At 36.2% G+C, this 27,201-nt stretch overlaps 1 protein-coding gene across 2 annotated transcripts; it reads right to left on the bottom strand.

Annotated features, from left to right (window-relative positions):
- Positions 1-5,187: 5,187 nt before the first annotated feature.
- Positions 5,188-25,615, bottom strand: paqr6 (progestin and adipoQ receptor family member VI). 2 transcript variants are annotated; one of them, XM_084088481.1, is made up of 8 exons: positions 25,247-25,615; positions 14,744-14,988; positions 13,486-13,613; positions 12,163-12,368; positions 8,667-8,793; positions 7,693-7,789; positions 7,417-7,561; positions 5,188-7,301 (listed from the first exon to the last, which is right to left on the bottom strand). In XM_084088481.1, exons 2-8 carry the CDS (start codon positions 14,792-14,794, stop codon positions 7,042-7,044), a joined length of 1,014 nt encoding a protein of 337 aa, XP_083944607.1. In that variant the 5' UTR covers positions 14,795-14,988; positions 25,247-25,615; the 3' UTR covers positions 5,188-7,041. The 2 variants fall into 2 exon arrangements, with proteins under 2 accessions (XP_083944607.1, XP_083944608.1); XM_084088482.1 differs by having other exon boundaries at positions 12,163-12,390; positions 25,247-25,490.
- Between the last annotated feature and the right edge of the window lie 1,586 nt (positions 25,616-27,201).

Here is a 27,201-nt window from a genome sequence, read left to right on the forward strand (position 1 = left end):
TCAATGTTTAACAGCAACTTCCTGTTATGGCTCCAGAGTTCTGCTTTATTTCCTAAATCAGAAGCATCAGCAAGGCCAGCAACTACACAACAACAGTGGAAACACTCGGGCTGTGTCCGGAATGTAGTACCAACATACTGCATACTATTTTTTAATCGAAACAGTATGTTTTATGGAACTGTCAAATTTTCAAGCAGTAGTTTGTCACATGAATTGCATGCTTTAGGCAAGACACTACAGGTGAATATGGTCATTGTAAACAATAGATATCACCATTCTTTCCCTAGTTTATTAATAATAACAGTACATTAAGGGGCTGTTTACACAACATCGATTTCTAGTAAAAGCGGAACTTTTTAATACGTTTTTGCCGTTCATTTACGCGACAATGGCGTTTTGGCGGCCTGAAAACGCAAGCTTTTAGAATCGGGTTTTTTAAAATGATACCGTTACAGTCAGTGTAAACTACAAAATCGTGAATTTGTGAAAACGGTGACATCATGTGCACACGTATTACATGTTCATTCTATAGACCTTATGCACCAGAGAAACGAGGGCGCAGCCATCTTTAGAATATTGTCTTTGAACCTTCGTTTTTGTGGTCGCTCTGTATATTTCTATGGCATTGCTGTCCAGGAGTAATTAGCTGGTGAAGTGGATTTACTTAATGTAAAATTAATGAAAGTTATCATGAGGATTGTAATGTTTAAAGCAGATGTCTTAACAAATGTCAATAGACCGGGAAGATTTTAAAACGAGCCGTTCATTCATAAATACGCAAGATCGCTGTGAAAATACAGACCGGAAGTCAAAAGACAACGAGTGCAGCGCTGAAAAGGGGCGGAGCTACATAAGGTCTATAGGCGTGAATACAGAGAATACATTTTCGTGAATCAGTGTGAACGGGAATTGTTTTGACAATGTTGTCGTCTGTATGCGAAAAAAGCAAAGGAAAAACTTTTCAGTTTTTTGTACATTGTCAAGTAAACATACCTAAAGAAAATTGTTTTGTATTACCAGTTTTATGAAATGTTATTCTTTCCAAAACAGAAATATGAACATTTGATAAAGCCAAGATTTGAATTAAAGGTTTTTACAGAAGGGATTTTGGATATCTCTTGAATAACTCAATAAATCCGAAAATACTGTCAACAGGCAAAAAAAAAAAAAAATCATATAATGAAATTATATCATCTGTAAAATCATTCAGAATATAGATAGGAATAAAACTGTAAAGTTTGGTGGATGTAGTGCAACTCAAGTGGAGATTGCAGGAGAAAAAGTCTTTTAAATACATGTATTTGTAATTTAAATCTAAAAATAGATAAAGTATAATAAAAATAAACACTTAAATGTAAATTTTTTATGTTTTCTTTTCACTTATCTGAAGACGACAAGTTACGAGAGCAAAATAGCCCAAAATCGTAACTGGAAACCCAATCTCACAGGAAAACGTAACAATTTTACAATGTGGTGATTTTGTATAGATTTGGATGATGCGAAGCATACAAAAATGTACGATTTTCTTCTCCCTTAACCCTACCCATAAACCCAACCGCCACTGGGGCGTCAGCTGATCATACGAAAACATACGAATGAGATTGTACGAATTCATAAGAATTAGTCACCAATTCGTCAAAACATAAAATAGTTACGAATTGCCATGAGGTTATGTTGAAATTGACCAGAGCTTGGAAAAACACTGGTTCTGTCTGTAGTATCTTGCCTTAATTATTTTTTATAATAACTATAACACCTGCTTTCCATGAGCATTCCCATTCATCTCAATGGCTCAGCCAGAGCATGCAGGCCTGTAAGTACACAACATGCATGATGCCATCTTTGCTCATGTGCTGTCAGTTATGGCCTTGTATTTTGAGCTGTAATTTCCATGTGACTAACAACCATTGAACCACATGCTGCAGAAACCATACGAGCAGTGTGCTATTGCTAGTATGCAATTCCGAACACAGCCAGAATCCCAGCATGATAATACTGGTGCAAGGGCATAGATCAATCAATCAATCAAATATTAATTTATCATACAGCATGTTAATCTACAGTGGTCACGGTTTACCATTTTATTATTTTATTAATGGGTGCATCATTTTTACTCACTGGCTGTGCCTCTTGTACATAATCTAGTGACTGAATTACATTATTTTCTTTTATTGATTTTCTATTTTTATTAAACCTAATCTTGTTTTAAAATATTTCACAAATACAAGTCTATACTTCAATGCCTGGTTATTAAACAACTGGTTTACAGCTGGGAATCAGGATACAGTACATTTTCAAAGGATGAAAGTCAAGATAAATATTCCTTTAACATCAATAACAGTCAGAGAGCATCAGCATCTGACAGCCATGCTATCATTTGTTTCATTGTACAAATATATATATAACAATTTGGATAAGACTTTGTTTTGACTTTGTTGATGGACAATGTACAGTAGCTGTATTAAACTTGATTTTATTCTAATATGTCATAATCTCATTGTTTATCTCACATTATTGCTGCATGATGTTCACATTATGCTCTATTTATTCATAAATGCAAATTTAGTCGATATCAGCCACATCAATCCGCAAACATAGACTTCTATTGTTTTTATGTAAAACTAATTTTACATTATATGACACTCAGAAATCGGAGACTACACTGAAAATGTGGGATTCAAAATCTCATTCAGACCTGGAAATGAACTTGAACTTTTTTCTATTTTAAAACCAAGAAATGTTATGATGTAAAATGAAGATTTTTTTTTTTGAGATTCTGCACTATTTCTAGGTTGCTAATTAAATAATCAAATTTGGGTTTTACAATAAGGTTTTATTTGTTAACATTAGTTAACTATATTAGTTAACATGAATTAGCGATGAACAATATTTATTAGTATTAGTCAATGTTATTTCAACATTTATTAGTACGTTTTTAAAATCCAAAATTGTATTTGAGAACATTTGTTAATGCACTGTGAACTAACATGAACAATTCAATTTTTGCTAACGTTTTTCTAATGTTTACTAACAAAGATTAATAAATGCTTTAAAAAATCTTTTGCTCATTGTTAGTTCATGTTAGCAAGCTAATGCATTAACTTATGTTAACAAATGATACCTTGTCGTAAAAGTGTTAGCGAAATTTGTAACATTAATCCTTTGTATAAAAGGTCTGTTTTTTCTGACATAACTGAGAGTGCAAATAACATGGCAGAGGTGAAGAGATATAAAGAGGATCTTTACAGAAACCAACAGATGGACAGAAGAGATGCTGGAAGAAAGTGACAGATGGAGGTGAAGCTGAAACCTCAGTACTAATACAGATTACAACACAGATACATCCACGAACATACTGTACCATAGCCTGAAAGAGGCAATGGTTTCATTCAATTAAAATGTAGCATCTGTAAACATTTGACAACAAATCAGCTTTTCATGAATGCTGTGCTGAACATATCTGGGTGATTTTGTAAGAAAGCCAAACACTTATCACAGTACATCTGTATTAAGGGGGGCAACATAGGCCTACTATCACTTCCACACATTTATTTTGCCTCAGCTCAGAGACTCTGGAGAACTGTAATGCATTCTGGGTAATGGTATCGCTGCCTCTGCGGTGCCTAAACTCAATTCTCACGGGTCATTTGTGTCTGGACCACTATTCCATTTCACCCCTTTTCCAGGCAGTGTATTCCTGCCTCAGACACTAAAATGACTTGTGATGCACAATTAAAGGGACAGTTCAACCAAATTGAAAATTCTGTCACTATTTACCCCTCATATCTAACGTTATTTTCAGAAACAAAAGAGAAATGTTCATACAGATTTTTACACATGTGGAGAGTGACAGTAGCTTCAAACAGAAAAACCTATTCAATCATAAAAAATGTAAAAAAGATCTATACAATATAAACCTCCTAAAGTCATACAATAGATTTTGTTTACCCGAAACACTGATTTGACCAATCAGCATTCAGGACAGGAACTAAGCGTTGATAAGTTTCTGTGCTCCTGTCCTGGGATGCGTTTCCCGAAACACGACGTAACTCGCTGCTGAACTACTGTAGTACGATGCACCATTGAAGAAATCAACTAGCTAGTCACGACTGTTTCCCGAAACCATATTGTCGCAAATTGGTCGTTTATGTCACGCAGATGATGGAGTAATAACTTATTTTAATCAATGAATCTGTTTGAGATTGAATTAATGCTAGATGTTTTGCTATAAATTACAGACATGGCATCTGAGAACTATTTCTAATTGTTCTCAGTTATTTTGCTTTTATTTCCAGATTTATAGGCTAGTTCTAGAGCACGTTCGCACATGCGCACTATTCAAAAACGACGCTTTAAATCTCTTGACAAGCTAAAATACGTAAATTACTATATTAGATAAAATATAGATTGTTGTCAGCTTGCTTATTTGACTTAAGATAAGGATTTATTAAGTCCACATGTCAGTTTGCGATGCTATTCGTTGGAACGATGGTTTCGGGATACACCGACTAGTTTAACTCATGGTTGAACTATGCTGATAACGACGGAACTTGCGACCATAATTGGCTAACGACGCTTTTGGGAAACGCACCCCTGAATGTTTGTCTCCGTGCACAGCACTTCAATGAAATTTAGCGCACTAATATAGAATGGTGGTGATTAAACTGACTGGAACTACCTGCAATAAACTTATGGTTTTTTGCAAACCTTCCAGACAATAACAATCGAGTATTCAGAGTGACAGACCATTGTATGCATGTATAAATAAATAAATACTTTATTTGCAGTTCACTTAAAAGTCTTGCTGTGTGACAAGTGAAAGTTCTAAGGTAGAAATATTTTAGTTTTATTTTATAACTTATTTAATTACATAATTAATAGTTAAATTATTGATATGAGGCAATATAAACTATGTAAGTACACAAAAATGTGAAAAATTGTTTAAAATTCCTTAATATTGTACTTTTTATAGAGAGTATTGGAAGGCAGAGATACCTGTACTTAAATCTCTAAAGTGAATTACTAATGATTCACAAGTCCTCATTATACTGCAAACAAACACTCTATTAAAAATATCTGTTACACAATAGAATTGCAAGAATAGAATTGGCTCCTACAGTTTTGTGGTAAGCCAATAATGCTATTTGCGTAATCACTCTGTGTTCAATGATATCACTGGACAAACACTGTAGTGAACAATGGGTCAGTTTAATTCTAAGCACTTTCATATTTTTCACATTTGTTACAAAAATATTGCAAAAATGACAATGGGAAATAAAAGGCATTGCAATAATGATCGCATATTTAAATTCTCAGATTTAAAGGGAAGCATTATAGTAAAAAATAATAATAAAAAACAGAACAACATTTCTGGAACATTAAAAAAAAAAAATTAAATTACTATTTCTAATTTTAATTTCCTTGGCAATTTTAAATGCTACATTGCAACATTAAATGGGTCTTTAAAAACACAGTTTCAAAAACTGCAATACATTCATTTAGGCCATCAAACACACAGGGATTGGGATGCCAAAACCTTTTACGTTTCATTTAACTCTAGTGCACAAAATACTACTGTCACCAGTCACATTCACATCTAAACCTCTTATAGCAGAAGAACAGACTCCGTCAGGGCTGGAGCTGAAAAACACACACACAGTGAGCGAGAATTTCTGCTGTCGAACTACAAATATGCATTTGGAGAAATGCAGAACCTTTCCGCCACTAACCACTGAAACACCTACTTTTCCTTTTTAAACCAAGATCCCTTTCATAAACGACCATTAAACATCATTACCACCATGTGACCGACCTTAAGAGCTTTTTAGAAAAGGTTCCGGTAAACTATTGCCTTTATGCAGCATTAATTGCACTAAATTACAAGCCTACAGTTCGTACCTGTCCTGCACTGTTCGGTCAGACAAAACAAGTGCAGTATTCTACTAAAGGACAAAATGACAGATGGAGGTTAACAGCTTAGGCAAACACAATGATTAGCTTTGATTTCTGGTTTAAGAACAAAACGTAACTAGTGTTGCATGAGCAAAGAAACTATTTTGAGTTACGCACTACATTGCACCGGAGTTAAAAAAAATCGACAAGTGCACTGACAAAATGCAATTAAATATAAAACCAAAAGCCTTGTGGTTCATTATAAAACACTCTGTATTGTATGCCATAAACCTGCAATGAACAAAACAATACCACAGAAATGTGACCTGATGCAGAGAAGGACACATAACTCAAAGTTGAAGAAACATCGAAACGACAGTGACGGACTCCAGTGCAGCCCCATATTCCCATGAGATGCAGTTTAGTAGGAGAATGATGCTTAAATGAGCTAAACAGAACATTATCATTCAAGATATGAAAGTGTAAAAATGGAAATGTGTTTTTAGAAATAGCACTCAATTAATTAATGTTACTGTACCTGTGAGATTATTCTAAGGCGTTCCAGTAAATCCAAATAATTCGCCATTGATAATAAGGGATATTACAAATACAAGTATTTAAAGGGGCAAAGTTTCACCGACACACCAGTTATTTTAAATATGATATTCACCATAATTTTTGACCATTGTATATTTTGATATGCACACACATCATAAAATTGGATTAATGATGTTATTCATGATGATATTAATGCAAATATAAAATCCCTGATTAATGCTACTATCATTTTCCAGTTAAAGCTATGATAACATTATGTAATGATGCAAATGTTTATAAAAACCCTTAAACTATATGTTAAAATATAACATTATCAACCTTAGCGTCATTCAACCCTTAACCTTTCAAGAATAAAAATCAAAGGCACAACGGTTAAATAACACCATGAAAGGTTGCGATTATCATTAGGGTTTTCAGCTGAAATAATAAACCGTAAGTATAAAAGGAAACTAGAATATATGATCTCGAATAGAATAAACGCTTAGTATCAATGCTAGAGGCTTTTATATCAGTGAAAGTGCGCTAGTGAAATCTAGAGTAACATCGTCCAGAAAGGTGCACAGTGAGGTGTGGAGTGGTCAAGAAAGCTTGTTACTCCTGATGAGGGTGGGCACCACAAGAGGCCGAAGTGCTTTGGTGAGGTGTTCGCGGTAGACCCACGCTGAAGATGCCGATGATGCCCAGGTTGAGCAGGACACCCAGTGCGAGAGCCCCCAAGGTACCTAGGAAGGAAGGTAAAGCGGAGTGGGACATCAGCCACTCTTTGCGAGACGACATGTCCGTCAACACTGCCTCCATCTGGAAATGGGTGCCCACGACCGCACATATGTGAAAGAGCTGGTGGCTGTGACCTTGGAGGAGAGTGAGTGAAAAACTAGTCAAAAGAACCGCGTGACACTGGTGTGAACCTCTATAACCATTAAAAACCAAACAAAGACAACCGTAAAATCGCTAAAAATGAGGTACCGATGTAGTCGAAGCGTCCAGGGGCCAGTCTCTCGGGCAGGTGAGATGCAAACAGGAAGCATGTGAGAAATGCAAAGAACAGATGGTAAGAGTGGCTGGCCAGAGCTTCACTGGGACTACAGCTCCCCCAACAGCACGACAGCAGCTATACACACACATGGAGAGAGACACACATCGCCGTCCATAAAAAGAGCATCCATATCTGGTGTTACGCAGGAATGATTTGCTTAAGTAAGTGTCTAATTTACATGTGCATTCCAGTGTGAGCATACTTACTCGGTAAAACAGTGGGATACTATCAAAGAGGAAGGGGACAACAAATGCGGCCGTTCTCAAGATTTTACTTATGTGTGGGTACTGCAACTCTACAAACCTGTTACAGAAGACAGAGGAAAATGCACCCTCACTTAAAATGTGCTTATTATAGATAATAATGCTTTTTAGTTTTATTTTATGAAGAGCATGTGAGTGGTGCTTGATCATGCAAAAGTTTCCACCACAATGCAAGGTTATTGTGTGCGGTTGTCAGGGTGTTTTTATATGGTTGCTAGGCTGTTGCTGATGGTTAATGGGTGTTGTTATGTGGTTGATTAATGGTGCAATCTAAAACAAGCCCAACCTCTCTCTAGATATTTAACAAAATATCAAAGAAAAGTGACATATGCGATCAAATTATGTTTGAGCCTTTGAATTTCAATGACTTTGAACTAATTTTATCGGATGTATGGATACCTTCAAAATTGTATTTTATCATACTGCATACTACTGTGTTTCTTGTAGATTAAACGTTTATATTCATAGTTAAATGCTTTTTAGTTTTAAATAAATAAATAAATATAAATTATTTTCTGTAAATATGGCTCCATTTCATCATCCTCCAAACATAAATCATACATTCGTTCATTTCGAAAAATAAATCGCACACCTCTTCTCAAAAACCTGCACGATTTGAGGTATCAGAGCGGGACAAGTTATGTGCCAAGGTTTAATATTATATATGAGAGACAGTGGTGCTTAACTAAGCAAAACTAATTAATTCACTGAATTCAACAACCAGTTAAGTTCTTCTGTAAATAATTTATTGAAATGACTGAAACCTATTGTGCAACCAAAAACAAGGTCAGAACAAACAAAGGTCTGTGTGTGAGAAGGACTTAAGTTACATAATAAACTCCCTATTATTCTGAGTCTGGCTACAATGATATCTGAATTAGCCCCTGTAATCGCAGACTTAGTTACCCTCCTCTCACCTGGAGTAGCAGGACATGCTGGTACAAAAGAGCGAGTTGCAGACGGCAATGGTCACAAAGTGCTGGTGAAGCCAACTGTTGACCCAGGAGTCGGGCATCACGTAAGAGGCGTATGTGATGGCGCAACCTGTAAAAGAGCATAGCATACTTAAAACACAGACACATGTATGACAGTATTTCTATTTAACAAAAATACATTAATTAGAAGATAAATGCATGCTTTCATTTGGATATAGTTTTCAACTCTTGGTTAGTTAACTATGAATCTTGTATAAATAAGATTTGTTAACAGATTGAGATTTAAACAAAGAAACTATACCACACAATAACATATACAATTTTTTTTTTGGTCTCCAAATATAGAAATTTTATATGTATAGTTTGTCAAAAAAAAAAAAATTTAACATGTTATTTAACAAAATATCAAACAAAAGTGGCATTTGCAATGATTACATTTTTAATTTAGATTTTTGCAAACTGATTTTTTTGTGCATGTATGGATATGTTTGAAATAGCATATAACCAAAGTACTTCAATTATTTCTGAAGTATGTAGTATGCATACTACGCGTAGTATGTGAATTTTTCCCATATTTACCTGGATCAATTGCCTAAACACTATTAAAAAACTTAATGTAAATGAACCGTTATTTCCAAGAAAGCACTGTGATGAGGTTATGTGACAACAACGTAGCATCCTACCGTTTAAAAAATTTACGGTTGCATACTGCGTAATGTTTCACGCAGAGTTTTAAGAAAAATTGCATGGCATATACTGCACAAAACGAATAGTTGCAGTATTAAATACCATGTTTTATTGGATTTGTGTCTTTTGTAATGCTTGGCTGTTATGCCAGATCTCTGAACATATACAGCAACTCTGCTTTTCTCAAAGGCGGTAAAAGAGCTCTTTCATTGCCGCAACTGGAAAACATGACCAGAGGGTTTCATTCCACATTCCACAAATGAAAGAATAATATTTTTATTAGACTATGGGACTTTACAATAAAGACTCACTGATCTACACACAGGATATTGAACAGCTGACCATACCATCATTCAGTACAGATTATTGTGGCCGAAGTCAAATGAATGGAAATACTGCTTAAACATACTGTAATATAGGTTTCTGCTTGAAAGAATAATTTTAAAAGGTGCATTTATAAATCACTCGCTCTATGTAAGGTAAAGTGTTCCGAGCCTATTAAAATTGCACTTATATTTCGCACTAGCTCTTCACGCTTCTGAAGTGCCTCGAACAATATGTGTAGTTTCTCAGCCTTCTCTCTTTATCAATGCAGACTTTAAAGGTTTTCTCTGGAGCCAGAACATTTGCTTTCTTTCCTTTGAAGTCATACAATAAAATGCCAGCAGTGTATTAGACGGCTCATTTCCTCCGAAGCTCATGCTTTCCATAACCTCACATCAACCCTCCAATTCCTTTCTACAGCTGGCTTTCGTGAAATTCTCCTATTTGACATCAGCTTTACATCAGAATTGTGTTTCTTTTTACTGGCCAGGTATAGGGATTTCTATATTCTGTCAAGGACGGCAGATGACAAGGAGACATTCTGGCACATTTATCTCACAATGTCATGCATTTACATTTATGCATTTACAGCAACTTACTTTGCATTTATGATATGCATTTTATCAGTTCATGCATTCTCTGGAAAAAAAACCTCAATGACCTTGATGTTGCTAGCACTATGCTCTATTGTTTGAGGTACAGGAATGCAGTGTTGTTATTGTTAACTAAAACTATTAAAAAACATTTTTGGTCATTGAAATAAAGCTGAAATAAAATATTACATTTGAAAAGTTACAAAACCTAAACAATAATTAGAAACATTGCCTTGACAACTAACTGAAATTTATAAGTTGAAATGACTAAGTTTAAAGTATTAGAATGACTAAAAATAAATTAAAACTAAATGTATATATATATATATACAGACCCTTTCCAAAAAATTTGAATATCATTGAAAAGTTTATTTATTTCCATAATTCCATTCAAAACGTTAAACTTCCATAGATTATAGATTCAGGGCCCACAACTTAAACGATTTCAAGTATTTAGTTGTTTATTTGTACATAATTTGGGCTTCCAGCTCATAAAACCCACGAAAACTGGATTTCAAAAAATTAGAATATTACATGAAATCACACAGTAATTACACAGTGATACCATGGTCATTGAACCAGGTTTTGGTTATTTTGGCAGTGTGGGCAGGTGCAAATCCTGCTGGAAAATGAAGGAAGCATGAAGTGCTCTGAAAATGTCCTGGTAGACGGCTGCGTTGACTCTGGATTTAATAAAGCACAGTGGACCAAAGTCCTCTTTTCTGATGAGAGCAAATTTTGCATCTCATTTGGAAACCAAGGTCCCAGAGTCTGGAGGAAGAATGGAGAGGCACACAATCCAAGATGCTTGAAGTCCAGTGTGAAGTTTCCACAGTCTGTGTTGGTTTGGGGAGCCATGTCATCGGCTGGTGTTGGTCCACTGTGCTGTCCACTCAACGCAGCCGTCTACCAGGACATTTTCAGATTTAATTTTTTGAAATCCTGTTTTCGTGGGTTTTATGATCTGGAAGCCCAAATTATGTACAAATAAACAACTAAATACTTGAAATCGTTTAAGTTGTGGGCCCTGAATCTATAATCTATGGAAGTTTAACGTTTTGAATGGAATTATGGAAATAAATAAACTTTTTCATGATATTCAAATTTTTTGGAAAGGGTCTGTATATTGTCACACTTTAGATTAGGGTACAATGCTCACTATTAACTAACTATTGACTATGACTTTTGCCTCAGTAAACTCCTAATTACAGCTTATTAATAGTTTGTAAGGTGGTTGTTAAGTTTAAGGGATGTAGAATATGGTCATGCAGAATAAGGCATTAATATGTGCTTTATAAGTACTAATAAATAGCCGATATCCTAGTAATATGCATGCTAATAAACAACTAGTTAATAGTGAGAATTGTACCCTAAACTAAGGATTTACCGAATTTTCTCATGAATGTATTAAAAGCAATACCATTGCACTGCCTATTTTCAAACTGTTGTGTTTACTAGTTACCCGGTCGATATGATGAGTGCTTTTGATTAAGAACTAATTTGTGAATTTGATAAGTTTGTCAGGTTACCGGCATCAAATCTTTGCAAGATATTCAAGTGTTTTGTTTGTAGGCCACTTTTTTGTGACACTAAAAAAGTGTCTCTTTTACCATTTTTGTTGAGAATGTAAAAAAAAAAAAAAATTACCATAGGTTAGCTTGTTAGTCAAAAGTCTGACTATGCAAGACTAAATGCAGTCTTATTTGCTCACCAGTGATGTTTAAACAGAAAATAGTTGGTAGGAAAGGCCACTATGTTTTGATGATAATGTGTCTATCTACCAGCCAATAGGGTGAACAGTACCTAAAGGGACAGATTTTCTAACAGCTTACAAAACATACAGGACAGAATCACCCAGGAGAACTGGAGCGTACCGAGACTGTACAGGCTGAGCGCTCCGTAGTCGAAGAAGTAGCAGACGTGACGAGCCTTGGTGGACATGGTGCTGAAGGTGTGGGCGCAGCTGGAGGTGAAGGGGTACAGGCAGATCAGAAGCATGTAGACGAGCATCGGCCAGGAGTAGCTCTCCGTCAGGAAGTCCAGCGTAAAGCACAGCATGCTGAACCGCCACAGGAAGTACCTATAATAGCACAGCACAGGTCCTACACGGGGCATTTATGTCTTGTGTGAGGAAAGTAGAGCAGATAAGCTGGTTATTAAAGGGGTCATGACATGAGAAATCTAATTCGACCAAAACGCACCTTAATACCAGGTGTAAACAGGGCCTTACTTAATCAAGCTCCAAAAATACTTTTAAAATACTTTTATCAGATAAATATCTTGACCAAGTTTAGTGTTTTGTTTTTCCCTCTGTATTTAAAATTATATATATATATATATATATATATATATATACACATATATATATACATATACATATATAAATATATATATAATTTTAAATACAGAGGGAAAAACAAAACACTAAACGTGGTCAAGATATTTATCTGATAAAAGTATTTGGCAAGAAAGGCAATCTACATTATAGGCTTTATTTTACTATGCAAAAAATGCATGGAAAAAAAAACTTCTTAATTTCTTTGTATGCCAGCAAGGCCAAACATTAAGTGTGCACAATTTGTCATGTTTTATTGCGTTATCACAAATAAAACAACTACACGATATGCTTTTGTCAATTTTTACATTTTTCGTAAATTTTTATTAATAATTTTTTTTATTTTAAATTTTAAATAAAGAATAAATAAATTTTGTATTTACTATAAAAAAAATAATCAAGGTTTCCAAAAGAATATTAAGCATGAACAACTGTTTTCAACGTTGATAATAATAAGAAATGTTTCTTGAGCAGCAAATCATTATATTATAATGATTTCTGAAGGATCATGTGACACTGATGACTGGAAATATAACTACATAAATACATAGCTAATCATAGATATAATAATAACAATATGATATAACAATAGAGTCTGCTCTAATCACACTAATCAGATATATACAGTACCATATATTAAATGACTTGAAACAAGATTTAGGTCATACTGCCCACTCCTACAAATACATAATCCTTTTCAAGTAATGTGTTTAGTCCCTGTAAAATCTGATATTGCATAAAAGTGTCTGCTTATAAGCTAAATCATAATTGCATAATGTAGCAGCTGAAACAAAGCTTCAAAGCTGACAAACTACTAGCTCTGGCACTGAAAGGAGATTATATGTTTAACTGGGCTCTTTACCAGGTCGGCAGGAAGTGGGTCCAGATATTGACCGTCTCATTGGTCATTTGAAAACTGCTGAGAATGCAGTCGAGGGCTGAGCTGCTGGGATGGCGGTACCCAGACATGATGCCGTCCTCTCTAAACACCTGCAAAGAGCAACACGGACGAGTAAAATACACGCAAACATCTAAAGAATCATGAAAAAGGCGTTCTTCTAAACATCATCTTTTGTGTTCCATAGAGGAAAGAAAGGTCATACAGGTTTGGAATAACATTAGGGGATGACTTTTTAGGTGAACTACTGCTTTAAAGTGCCCTTATTATGCTATTTTATTTTTAGTTAGAGTCTCCTACAATAGATTTACATGCATCCTAGGTCAAAAAAATGCTTTAATGTTCTCATGATAATATACATTGCAGCATCACCTCTTTTCTCACAGTGTCTGAAACAGTTCGATAAAGGATTCGGTCTCTCTAAACCCCTCCTTTAGGAGAGCCTACTCTGCTCTGATTGGTCAGATGGCCCAGTCTGTTGTGATAGGTCTACTGATTACAGCGTGTAACACCCATTACCATATCTGAACTTCAGCTCTGGAGTCTTCCTCAGCACTTGATACACAGTGATACAAAACAGTAACAACGGTGTCGGTTTTACCATATCAATTCCTCGTCCTTTAAAAGTGCATGCAAAGAGGATTTCAGGATTACCTTCCAGTCTCAGCTACAACTACAGTGTTTGAGTGCAGGTCAAAGTAGATGTTGTTTGGGGGCAGCCAATGAAGATCTTGGCATTATGCAAATATGTTACAAAAATATGTAGGTTTGTGCAGCCAGGAAGTAAGACCGGAATTGGAAGACACAATTGGTTCTTTCTTTTGGGAGACAATAACTGATCTTTGAAATTTTGCAGACCTTTTACGTTTAAAAAACGGCTATATTACACACTATACATGAAAGGTAATATTAGAAAAAGCATAATAGGGCCACTTTAATACTCTGAATGCAAGTCATTCATCTGATGTAATCTTACAGAAACAGTGCTGTGCTGGACTCAATTTCTTTAAGAAAGATTAAAGCAGAACTGAAAACGGTGGCTTGCACCACTTCGTCCCACTTATTCGGCCTGTAACTTTTAAGTACATGCAGGATTTCCCAGGGATTTCCCTTAAAGGGAGCGTATGAAACAGTTTATCATTGTAGTTCTGTTCTCTGAACTACAATATTAAACTGTTTCAAACGCTCCCTTTGTACGTCAAACAGATAGTCCTGTCCTCACCTTTGGCACCTGGTGGATGTCAAAGAGCTGTGGAAGTCTGAGGGTCAGCATGTCTGCGGGCAGGCGCAGTGCTCCCCTCCCTCTCTGACAGGCCTGCTTCAGTCTCTCCCGTCCTCCTCGACACAGGACACACCACAGCGGACACTCCAGGCCCCGGGACGGGCCCCCTTCCCCAGCCTCCCACCTCACACACTGAGTCCAGCCCCAACCATGACCCTCACCAGCCGCCCGCCACGCAGGAAACACTGCAGAGAGAGAAACAAACCTATTATTTCACGCATATGCATTGAAAAGTAAGTTGGATTACTGCTGAAAACTCACTTAATAAGCTTTAAATTAATGGATTTGTTTCAGGACCCAGATTTTACATTGTGCGTTTAGTACCACTTGATTCCCAATGTCGTGAAACATATTAATATGAACAATATGCAAAACATAAGGAAGAATGAAAAAAAAAAAGAAAACAATAAATATAATTATTATTATTATCATTAAAAACTGTTTAAAAAACTATTTTTACATAGGTAAAGATTCACAGATTCATGTAATGAATGGTATACTATCTGTACTATTTTAAAAGTAAGTATTGTGCAGTAGAAAGTGCACTACTGTTCAAACGTTTAGTTTTAAGAATTAATCCTTTTATTGAAAAAAAATGCAATGAATTGATCGAAAGTGACAGTGAAAACATTGTTTACAAACAAAATGTTACGAATGAATTTTTTTTAAACATTTTTTCCACAAAAATATTAAGCAGTAATATTATTCAGTTTTGCCATCACAGGAATAAATTACATTTTAAAATGCACAATTTATTTTAAATTGTAATAATATTTCACATGCCTCAATGGTGAGCAATAAGAGTCTTCTCTCAAAAACATTTTTAAAAAAATCTTCCCAACCCCAAACTTTATGAACAAATGCGTATGTGAGTATAAACTTTCTGTATGCAAAGAATACCCAGAATGACCTAAATCATTTGCAGTATATAACTATAGTACACTGCTGAAATGCTCTATCCAAAGACTTTATAGAAAGACGGTGCACTCATATTACTATGAATGTGAGAAAGTGCAACGCGCAATATGGCGGAATAAGTCCCGCCTTCTAAATAAAAGAGCCAATCACCAGTTGGTAAAGTCTTCGCATCACTGCAGCCGCTGTTAGAAGCTCAACAGTTCTTAAACAGTCAGTGTTCTGAGACACAAGGAATTATTATATTTTGATTACAGATTACGAGGGCACATAAAAAAAAGAAAAGAAGATGTGCACGGATAAATCATTATTAATAAATGCTGCAACATTCCATAAATAAAACAAGTTGTAAATTTTGATTTCAAGTCGACTTTAAAATGCTTTTCACTGTGTACAGTTCCATATCTGCATTTCTATTTTATATGGTTACAGAGTGAATTTAGAGAAATGCTTTAGAGAAATTTAGTGTGCTTTAAAGCTTTAACACTCAAATCAATCCCAGATATCTTGTCTTCACACACCCCACTATGGGCCTCCAGTTTGAGTATTTCAACCAATAGCTGGGAACATAACTTGGCACACTGGTGACATTGCAAGATACTGTTCCATGAAAACATTTTTGCACAACTTTTGAGCAATAAATCCATCTTCTTGGAAGCTGAAGTTCAACTCTTTAGCTCCAAGTACCTGCCTTTCTAAAGGGGTCCGTGCTTTGCTTTGCATAGGGGCCAACCTTGCAAACTAGAACAGAATGTGCTTTGTGAGGGTCACAGAGTTTCCTGTTGACACGTGGAGCCGTATGAAAATGAGCACGCTTTCTGCACATGGACAAACGGCAGCCTAAACAAAGCAGATGGAAATGCTTTTCTAGCTGCTTGAAGATACTCTGTGGATTTGACTAAATGGATTGTTATTAACGTTGGGTGACATGGCACATTTCTTCCCCAGCTATTTATGATTCAATTATTTCTCAGTATTTAGGGTTATTTGCTTTGAATGGCTTAAAGGGGTGATATTGTTTCATTAGTGAACCACCACATGTCATATATACAAATTCATATACACAAATATCAATAGTAAAATTTGCCTATTCTGTTCACCACAATCTTTTAATAAATGAAAAATCCATTAAAATATCACTATCCACAATAAATGAAAAATGAGACTATTCATTAGTATTGAAGCGAACAATTTCAATTTCAGTGACTCGAAATCAAACTAATATTGATACTGTTTAAGTGGCCTAATAATTACAAAACAAATCCAATGACACTGCTCTTAAATGGACCATTAAAAAGCACAAAATAGTATAATAAAATATTATTGTAATAAAATCAGCATTATGTCACAATCAGTGTTATTTTGACATATTTTATATACTATTTTAGTATTTATTAATACTTATTATTTAATTATTAATATTTTGATTAATTTATTTCTTTAAATTTAAGTTTGAGTAATATATACATATATATTTCTATTTAGTTTAATTTAAATTTAAATTCTATTTGTTTTTGTTTTTTTGTTTTTTCATCTTATATTTAATTTTTCAGCTTTCAGCTTTATTTTGATCAACAAAAATGATTTGTAATAGTTTTAGTTATAGGGTTGGGAGCAGGCTTCACTCTATGTTTTTTTGGATTTTCAGAGTGCTGGCCTTATATAACACATATGAAACAAAGTAAAGAGGCCGCACTATGCATATAAAACGTTTATTTTGCACAAACGCGTTTCGGCGTGTGCCTTCTTCGAAGAAGGCACACGCCGAAACGCGTTTGTGCAAAATAAACGTTTTATATGCATAGTGCGGCCTCTTTACTTTGTTTAATAGTTTTAGTTAACAATACCAACACCAGTCCAGTATACTTTCACAGTATGGAAGAGAGCAGCATGAACATTCGGCTAAACATTTCCTTTTGCACTTTACAGATAAAAAAAGATTGTCATATGGCTTTAGAGTTTCATGCGGGAGATTGAACAATGACAATCTTCATTTTTAGATGAACTACTGAAAGCAGATTACAGAAACTGTCAGTCAAACGGATTTGCATAAACTGATACAACGGCTAAATTCCTCCCGGTCAGATCATGCAGGGCTGGACATCCATTCATGGAATATGCTGTCATTATTCCATGGGCCAGTGTTGATCTTATGGATTAACGGATTGTGGAATGTCTCATCCATCAGCTGTTTCTATGGAAGTCAAACATAAAACACAATTCATCTGACACTGGATATGAAGTTCTCCTCAATAATGCCCTCTGGGAAACGTGTTATTCAGAAACAAACAGTTCACAAACATTTCTCGTCCCAGTTGCCACTGCTCAGTTTGAACTGGATGTTTGTTCGTTTTTTGCGTAGGCTACAACATGTCTTGATGATAGGTGGAGATGTTTAGATTGCACTGACTAACTTAATCCCATGACACACCATTTTGAGTCTGAACAAGAAGAGCAGATGAGCTCAGCTGAATCTGATGTGTGTGTGTGTGTGTGTGTGTGTGTCCACCAACTGTGACCAACGAAAGAGAGAACCGTATTGTCGCAATTCATATTGACGTATTTCTGATAAAAATGGGATATTCAAAGAATGGGTGTTTTATCCATCAGGAACTGATTGGATTGTGAAAAGCAACATTATGTACATGAATGAAGAGGACTCAGTGGTGTAAGTGTAAGGAAAAATAAAAGTATTTTATTCAAGGCCTTATGGTTCTAGAAGTTTTAGCGAATGCATAAATTAGCATAATATAGCGACACCTAGAGGTGAATGGATGTTATTGTACTCACCTGGGTAGTGGGTGGAAAGTGGGACCCATAATACTCAAGACATGTTTTACAAATTCTTCACTAAATGAACACAAGGAAGAATGATATTTCATTTCCAATCATATGCACTAATATGCATAAAAATTGGGGTCAGATAGATTTGGTTTTTTAACATAGTCTATTATGCTTAAAAAGGCTGCATTTATTTGATCAAAATAGAGTAAAAACAGTGATATTGTGTAAACTTTTGTCTATTTTAAAATATAATTTATTCCTGTGATTAATGCTGAATTTTCAGCATCATTACTCCAGTCTTCAGTGTCACATGATCCTTCAGAAATCATTCTAATATGCTGACTTGCTTCTCAAGAAACATTTCTTATTATTATCAGTGCTGAAAAGCAATTGTGTCGCTTTATATTTTTGCAGAAACCGTGATACATTCTTTCAGGATTATGTGATAAATAGAAAAATAGAAAAGAACAGCATTTATTAGAAATCTTTTGTAGCATAGTAAATGTCTTTACTGTCACTATTGAACAATTTAATGCATTTTTGCTGAATCAAAAGTATTAATTCCTCTCTAATTCCTCTAACTTTTGAACAGTCGTGTTTAATTTTTTTTTAAAAGAACATTTCACAAACAAAAGTTTTGTAATATTTTAGCCAGAAATTAACTGTAACTCATAATCTGAAATGGTGTATTAAATACTTACAAAAGTGTATTTTTTGGGTGGGACCAAGAAGGCTAAGTGACGTCAGCCAATAAGCAAAATCATTTCAGAGGCAGTGTAAGTTATTTTGACGGAATTTTGCATTTTTACAAACACTTTTTTCCATTTGGAATAACATGCACTGATGAATTGTTCATAAAAAGAACAGGAATGTCCATTAAAAAGGTACATATAGGGTCAATTTTTATTACACATTGGCTCACGAACTACTGCATAATCCAATCCAGAACATATCAGACAAAGACAAATGTTTCAAGACCTTGATTTCTGGGTCCTTGTGTTTTTCTCGCTCCACATCTCACCCTCTACAGTAATTCTGACATTCTTTCTCTGGCTCGTGATTGTGTCACAAGATCTGCCTCAATGGACGTCTTTATCACTGTGTGTTGACAAAAGAGCGCCTATGCAGCCTGTATGTGCGTGTTCTGTTCGGCTCACGTGTAACTGCAGTAACCGTACGGACACTATCTCAGCCTCTGAGCATTCCTTTGTCATGTTAATACATGATCATGGGATGAAGTTGTCTGGCTACCACCTCCACCTCCACAAGACTAATAATCATGCAAATGCTTATACTGGGAGAACTGGAATTTTCCACCAAGTTTGAACAACTTTTCAATCAGGTTGTAAAAGCTGTTGCAAATTTTAATTAGGCAAAATATCTTCCTAGAAAACATTTCTGTTAGCACACCCAAAACCTGTTTTGGAAGGTACATTTAAATTTTGCTTAAGGCTTTTCCCTGGAAACGAAAGCTTTTAATGATACCAAGCGACTGGATCCAAACTGCGCCTAACATACATTACATCTCTAGATTCAGTAGATTTAACAAATTATTAGTGCTGTTTAGCATTGCTCATATTTAAAAGTAAGGATTTGAACAAACCCCAAACCCATTTTGTAAGTGATTATACATACGATTTTTACCTGGCAGACTATAACGAAAAGAAAAGAAAATCCCATATTACTTTGAAAACATGAAAGCCACAAGAATGTACACTTAATTGACAACGGCTTAAACAATATCGCGTGCTTTGCTTCTATATTTCAGACTTTGGAGAGAATGAAACTGAAAAAAAGTTCCTGCCGTCCTGAAAAATGCTGACTATGCAGTTCGTGTAGGCTAAATCATCCTGAATGCGCAAGAACAGTGAGAAGAAAAGGAACATAAAAGTGAGCTTTTCATAGGTCTAGGGTTCCCAACAAGAAGCAGAATATGGAACACATGTAATATTCACTATAATTTGGGAACAGGTAGAAGAACCAAAATTTAAATGACAAGAAACTTCCATTTTTTTGGAAGTGAACAGTCAAACAACCACCAAAAAGGAATTAAAGACCCTGTTACTATCATGTGGGTAAAACAAGATTTTTCATGAAGCAAATTTACACTGATGAGTAAAAACATTCTGACCAGTCACGGGTGAAGCGAATATCGTTGATCATCTCTGAGCAACGCCCCATATTAATGTCTGGGTAGAATAGATGGTAAGCAAACAATCAGTTCTCGTAATCAACGTGTTGGATCCAGGAGAAATGGGCAGCAATAAAGATCTGAGCGGTTTTGTCTAGGGCCAAATTGTTATGGCAAGGCGACTGGGTCAGAGACTCTCTAAAACGGAAAGGCTTGCGGGTTCACCCTAAAAAAAACTTGGGTTATTTTTTCTACCCAAATCCTGGGTTGAGCCTTTTAGGTCATTTTCTTGGGTTATTTTTTCAGTATTTGGGTAGTTTTTGTGTTACCCAGCTCCTGGGTCAGACGTAACTACACAGTGTTTGGGTAGTTTTCTTGTGTTACCCAGATCTTGGGTTAGCATAACAACCCAGGGATTGAGTTAATTATTGCGGGCTTTTTGCGACCTCTTCAGGTGAGAGCAGTTCTCTCAAAATGGTGCATGTCTTCGGTAAAATACAGGTTTGTGTACATTTTATTTGATCTATAAATTCCTTATTGTGCTGTATATCATTTCATTTTATGCAAAGCAACATACAGGGGCGCGATGTGAGTCATCCACACTATTGTCACGTGATGGAAACGCTTGATGCCTTGCATAAAATTCCGATTTTATTTAAAACTATACAGAATATAAATACGTATGATGTTAAAATATGTTCTCAGAACTGTACACTGTTTTTTTTGTGGCCAGGTTATGGAGCCAGTCGCCGCATATTTCGGCTACGAGTGAAACGCAGGGCGGCGGTCTGAAGTTAGAAGTTCCCCCGCTGAACATGACACAAGTGCCGGCACAAGATCCAGCGCCGTTACGGTGGAAACGGGACAACAGAGACTGGTCGATTACAGTTGAATTACTTATAAATGTTTAATTTTTACTGATAATATTTGTTAAACGAGCTTAAATGTTGTCAATATGTATTAAAAATTATATAAAATATGCTATAATGTAAAATATAATTGAAAATAAAGGAATTATCATGCAAGTATTGGTTGTGTCGAGTATTTTTTAAAAGTTTAGAGGATTTAAGTTAATCCGTATACATTAATTCATGTATGAAGTAAAAAAAAAAGTAAAAATGAATATTAAAAATGAATCAAGTATGCTTAAATCAACCCATCATGCTGGGTTAAATAAACAACCCAATTCGCTGGGTAAAATTAACCCAACATGTGTTCTGTCCAATATTTACCAATCCCTTGGGTTGAAAACAACCCGAATTGGGTTGTTTTTAACCCAGTGTTTTTTAGAGTGTTGATCCCGGTCAGCAGTGGTGATTTTACCAACAGTGGTCTGAGGAGGGACAAACCACAAACCGGCGACAGGGTGTTGGGCGCCCAAGACGAAAGCTAACCCTTCTGGTCCAAGCCAACAGAAGGTTTACTGTGGCACAAGTCCACACAATAGGGCTTGGGCGTCGTGACGTCATACTTGGCGTGGCGGCCATGTTGATGGCCTCGCGAATGTAAACATACAGCAAGTCGAACGAGGAGAAGCAGAGTTGGGAGAAAGAAAATAAAGAAAAAAGATATTAAAGTCCCGAAAAGGATGTGGAATTTACGGGGATACGTTAAATAGGGAAGCCAGGGACCAGTAACGTTATGTGGACAAAATCGGCAAAAAAGTGTAGTTAGTAGCTGTCAACCCTCCCGTTTTTTCCGGGTTTCTCACGCATTTGAGCTCTTTTCCCGCTGTCTTCCCGTTTTAGTATTTTCCTATAAAATATCCCGAAAAATGAAAATGTCAACATTCATCTTTCTGTTGCTATCCCTCTGCTGACAGCAAAAATTCGCTCTACAAAACTGCAGCATTAACTAAGCGAGTTGTTAAGCTAGATCTAACGTGACTTTGCTTACAGATTGGCGTGAAATCGTGCTCTCACAACAACCACGCTGTTATCTTAAAAAGGCCAATATCACGCTAAGGTTGCCTTCAAGTAAGCAAAATGATGCTTTGAAAACATCTGTTTCGCTGGAAGGGCAAGGGGGTAGCAACAGGACAATAGTAATGTTACAGAGACTGACAGGTCCGATGGAAGGGCTAACATTAATGTTATGAGAGAGTAAGGTATTAAAATACGGGATATTTTACAGGAAAATGTGTCCACATACTGGTCCCTGGTTTCCCTAACGTATCCCGGTAAATTCCACATCCTTTTCGGGATTTTAACATCTTTTTTTTTCTCCCAACTCTGCTTCTCCTCGTTCGACTTGCTGTATGTTTACATTCGCGAGGCCATCAACATGGCCGCCACGCCAAGTATGACGTCACGACGCCCAAGCCCTATTATGTGAGGAATGTGTCACAACACACAGTGCATCACACTCTGCTGTGTAGCCGCTGACCAATCAGAGTGTCTATGATGACCCGTCTACCATTGAAAATGCCTACAATGGGCACGGAAGCCTTTGGAATTGGACCTTGGAAGTGGAAGAAGGTCACCTGGTCCGATGAGTCCTGTTTTCTTTTACATCACGTGGACGGCCATGTACATGTGCATCGTGATCCTGGGGAAGAGATGCACTGTGGGATGACGACAAGCCAGTGGAGGGAGTGTGATCCTCTGGTCAGTGTTCTGCTGGGAAATCGGGTTTGGCCATTCATGTGAACGTAAATATGACACGTGCCACCAACCTAAACATTGTTGCAGACCTGGTCCTTCATGCCAATGGTGTTCCCTGGAGGAAGTGCCTCTTTCAGCAGGATAATCACACTGCCACACTGCTCACATTGTTCAGGAATGGTTTGAGGAACATGATGAATAGTTCAAGGTGTTGCCCTGGCCTCCAAATTCCCCAGATCTCAGTCTGTGGGATGTGCTGGACCAACAAGTTCAATCCATGGCGGCTCCACCTCGTAACCTACAGGACTTGAAGGATCTGCTGCTGACATCTTGGTGCCAGACAGACACCACAGGACACATTCAGGGCTCTTGTAGAGTCCATGCCAGGGCAGGTCAGCGCTGTTTTGGCAGCATGTGGAGGATCAACAGCATATAGGCATCGGTGTATAAGTGGTGCATGCCTGTGCAAAAGATGCAGGGTGTTGTGGTTGCTGTGCCATTTCTATGGTGTTCTGAGTGGTTTTGACATGCTGCCATTCTAGGTGTCTGGGTGGTTAGTAATACGTTGCTTTTTGGTTTTGCATACTCGAAACAGTCGCCACAAAAAAGATTTTACAAAATGTAGTGTTTAGAGATGTCAGAGTTAACATGTTAAGATATTATATGCTTGAATATGCAATAATTTGAACTTATTTTTGACAGAAAAATCTGTTTTTGGTTAGAAATCATAAAATGTATTGGGATTATTTTATTCTATTTACAATATTCTTTGTAAAACAGCTTTGGAGCAGTATTTATTGAAATGGTTCATACATTTAACGGATAGTGAGTAGAAAAAAAACGTCATGTTCTTTTCCAAGTAGCGATGAAATGGACGTTGCAACAGATCATTACTTCTGTAATGTGACGTACAAGTGTGACAGATGTGGGCGGGCCGCTCAAAAATTCAAGCTTGCAGATGAAAAATTAAACAAACAGATGGATGAATCATTCACAATAAGATCTAGAACATGCATTAACAAAACAGATGCTGACTTTAATACAAACTAAATATTTTCCAGGTGATGTTTTAGTAAATCCCTTTGTCTTTAGTACAATTACTATTTGTCAGTTATCTAATTTAGTCTTTATAATATAATGCTTAAGCTTACTATTTCTAAGTATAAATGGAACTGCATACATGAGAATCTATAGATGCACTTATATTTTAGGAAAGGGGTCCCTCACAAGGGGATCAATAAAGTTTTAGAAAGTTGGCAAACTATATTTAGAATCCACACAATTGTATAAAGGTACAACAGAAGCACATACATGTAACTTTCTTCATATATTCTGGTGGAAACATGGAACTCAGGAGGGCGTCCAGCATGAAAAGAGACCTAGACAGACTGATGCTGTCAGTACTACAGTAATGAGGGTTTATTACTTACAGGAGCCTGTTCACGTGGACTAATGTAATGGATAGACTATGTTCCATATGTGTTCGAGGAAAAGACCAGGCAGTTCTGCAAAAGCAACCATGCTCTCCCATTATATCCACGCTATATATATATATATACTTTCTCTCTCTCACCCATGAGGAGGTGATCAGTGTCAACTAAACACTTCCACAATTCACAAAATGCCAAACTCATTTCCTCAACTTTAGAAACCCAAACTTTTACTGTAACTTTTTGATGATCTACTCTTCAAAACTTAAACATTCAAACTTCAGTCCTCCACTTTGCTGTTGAGCAACATTACACTTCTACTTTTTCCTCACTAACTTCGCAAGAATTACATATTTGTGGAGTGTTTGTGTGAGAGGTTGTTGTGAATTTCACAACCCACTGGCCACTGCCACTGTAAGTTGGAACATGACATGTTGACAAAGTATTTTCTTTACATTGCTTTAAATATATCTTTGGAATAACTATTTTGTTGTTGTTGTTGCGCGGCAACAAATCTGACATTATGGATTACAATACCAACATAACGCTCAATGTGCAAGAGAAAATGTAAAGTCCAAACCTTTGAGCTTGATCTGGTCTATGAGATCATTTGCGCGTGCCAGTTGGAGATGTGAGGTCGCCAGTTTGGGATCCGAAAAAGTTACAGTTAATGGGAAAAAGAAGCGCGAAATAACTACACATCCATGGCTGAACTAGATTCTAACGTTAGTGGACATCCCCGAGAATCATTCAGGCTTTGTGTGTCCTTCACATTCCTAGAGAAAGGAACACAAACAACAGTAGAAATCCCACCCTCCGTGCACGAGCATTCTCTCATTGGATGGAGACATGAAAGCAGCCCAGTGTTCGAGATCAGGAGACCAGCGAGAACAAAACACGAAACCCGTTCAACTACTTTTAGCGTCCTCGCTCTGTTTCTAAGAAAGACAAGTAAAAGTAAAAAAATGATGCTACAAAAAAGAGGGGAAATGCATTTATATGACACTTCGAGGCTCCATTCACAATCTTGCAATATGGCCTTGAGTGCTTAACTGATTTTATGCAACGGTCCTATCATATATTTCTATATTATATTATAATGAAAATATTTAAATAATAATAATAATTCCATTAAAACAGAATTTTATTTGGGTATCTCTCTCATTAGGTGACATTCTTCCGTTAAAAGCCCCTGTTTATTTATTTATTTGGGAAACAACAACTCTTAACAGGCATTTAACATTTATAAGATCATATTTTCAGTTAGTCTCTAGACATTTATAAAGTATTAAGTATATAATTAGTGATGTTTCGTTCTGTGTTTTTAAATGAGTAAGTGAAAACGAATCAGTTGAGTCAAGGATTAAATGACTTGCTAAAAATATTTAAAAAAAAACTGTAATGTATCGCCACCTACTGGTGAAGATTTATAAGAATTGGCTGCATCTGAAATCGCATACGTTGCAAGGCCGTAACCATGTCTTGAACATTGCATTACACTGCAATTAATTGCATAAATAATGTTATATTATTGTTAAATATAACATTTTGAATATAGAAATATGAAATGATGGAAACAATGAAATGATACGTTTAAATATTAAACTAAAACAGCCAGTAGGTGGCGGCAAGCACTGTCTTAATGAGTGAGTTTAATCAATCGTTCATTCAGCCGATTCGTGATTCATATTCGGTTCATTTAGTTTTGTCATAGCCACGAGATAATTCATGGGAACGTTATAATAAGCCATGGCCACGAAATAATTTTGTCGAGGTAACGGCATCCTTATGAGATCCTATGGTGAACGATATTTTTCTCATGGCCACGACTTTATATGTTGAGGGAACGACATCTATTTCTCATGACCACGACCTGAGTGACCATAGCAACCTGGAATGATCAGAAATGGATAGGCCTATAATAAAAATATAATAGAATAATTTTATTAATATTTATTTTTAATTAAAGCTACACTGTGTAATTTTTTAAGTTGATTCTTAGCAAAAAACACTTTGTTCTTTCAAAATGATATGTGCTCATTAATGTGTAATTACTTCTACCAACTATTCTAGAATAAGTATTCTCGTAAGCGTAGAATCTGCCATTTAGAATACATACGAGCGAGTCGCTCAAATGGCGGCAGCCATGTTGTGCCTCCATCTTGAAAATACATTAGCCAAAGAGGGACATACCTGGAAATTCAAGCTTCGCCTTTTGCGTTTTTACACCAGTGGCACCGTGGCAAATGCGAGGGGGAGATTACTCGCGACTGCCGGCAGATTTGAAAAAATACGGCCACCGTAGGAGTTAAAACGCCCTCGGAATGGGAGGGGCTAGAAAGTAATATTCAGGTGGTAGTCATAAACAATTTCACCGCTAGATGGGAGAAAATCCTACACAGTGTAGCTTTAAGAAAAAGCACGGAATTAAGAAATTATTATATTAACATATTGCCTGCTATATTGCGCTCGATGGTGCCTTTTAGAAGACATTTTAGATATCCCGACTGGCTGATGTTTTACGGCCATGAGAAT

Source organism: Abramis brama (genome assembly GCF_963993115.1).
Source record: "Abramis brama genome assembly, chromosome: 17".
Classification (NCBI taxonomy): domain Eukaryota; kingdom Metazoa; phylum Chordata; class Actinopteri; order Cypriniformes; family Leuciscidae; genus Abramis; species Abramis brama.

Bases quoted from the DNA above. Each gene is read 5' to 3' on its own strand.
- paqr6 (XM_084088481.1), bottom strand. From the start codon at position 14,794: ATGCTGACCCTCAGACTTCCACAGCTCTTTGACATCCACCAGGTGCCA. The intron at 12,369-13,485 runs GTAAAGAGCCCA...GTGCTATTATAG, and splicing joins ACCCACTTCCTGCCGACCTG to GTACTTCCTGTGGCGGTTCA. The intron at 7,562-7,692 runs GTAAGTATGCTC...GTGTGTGTATAG, and splicing joins GTATCCCACTGTTTTACCGA to CTGCTGTCGTGCTGTTGGGG.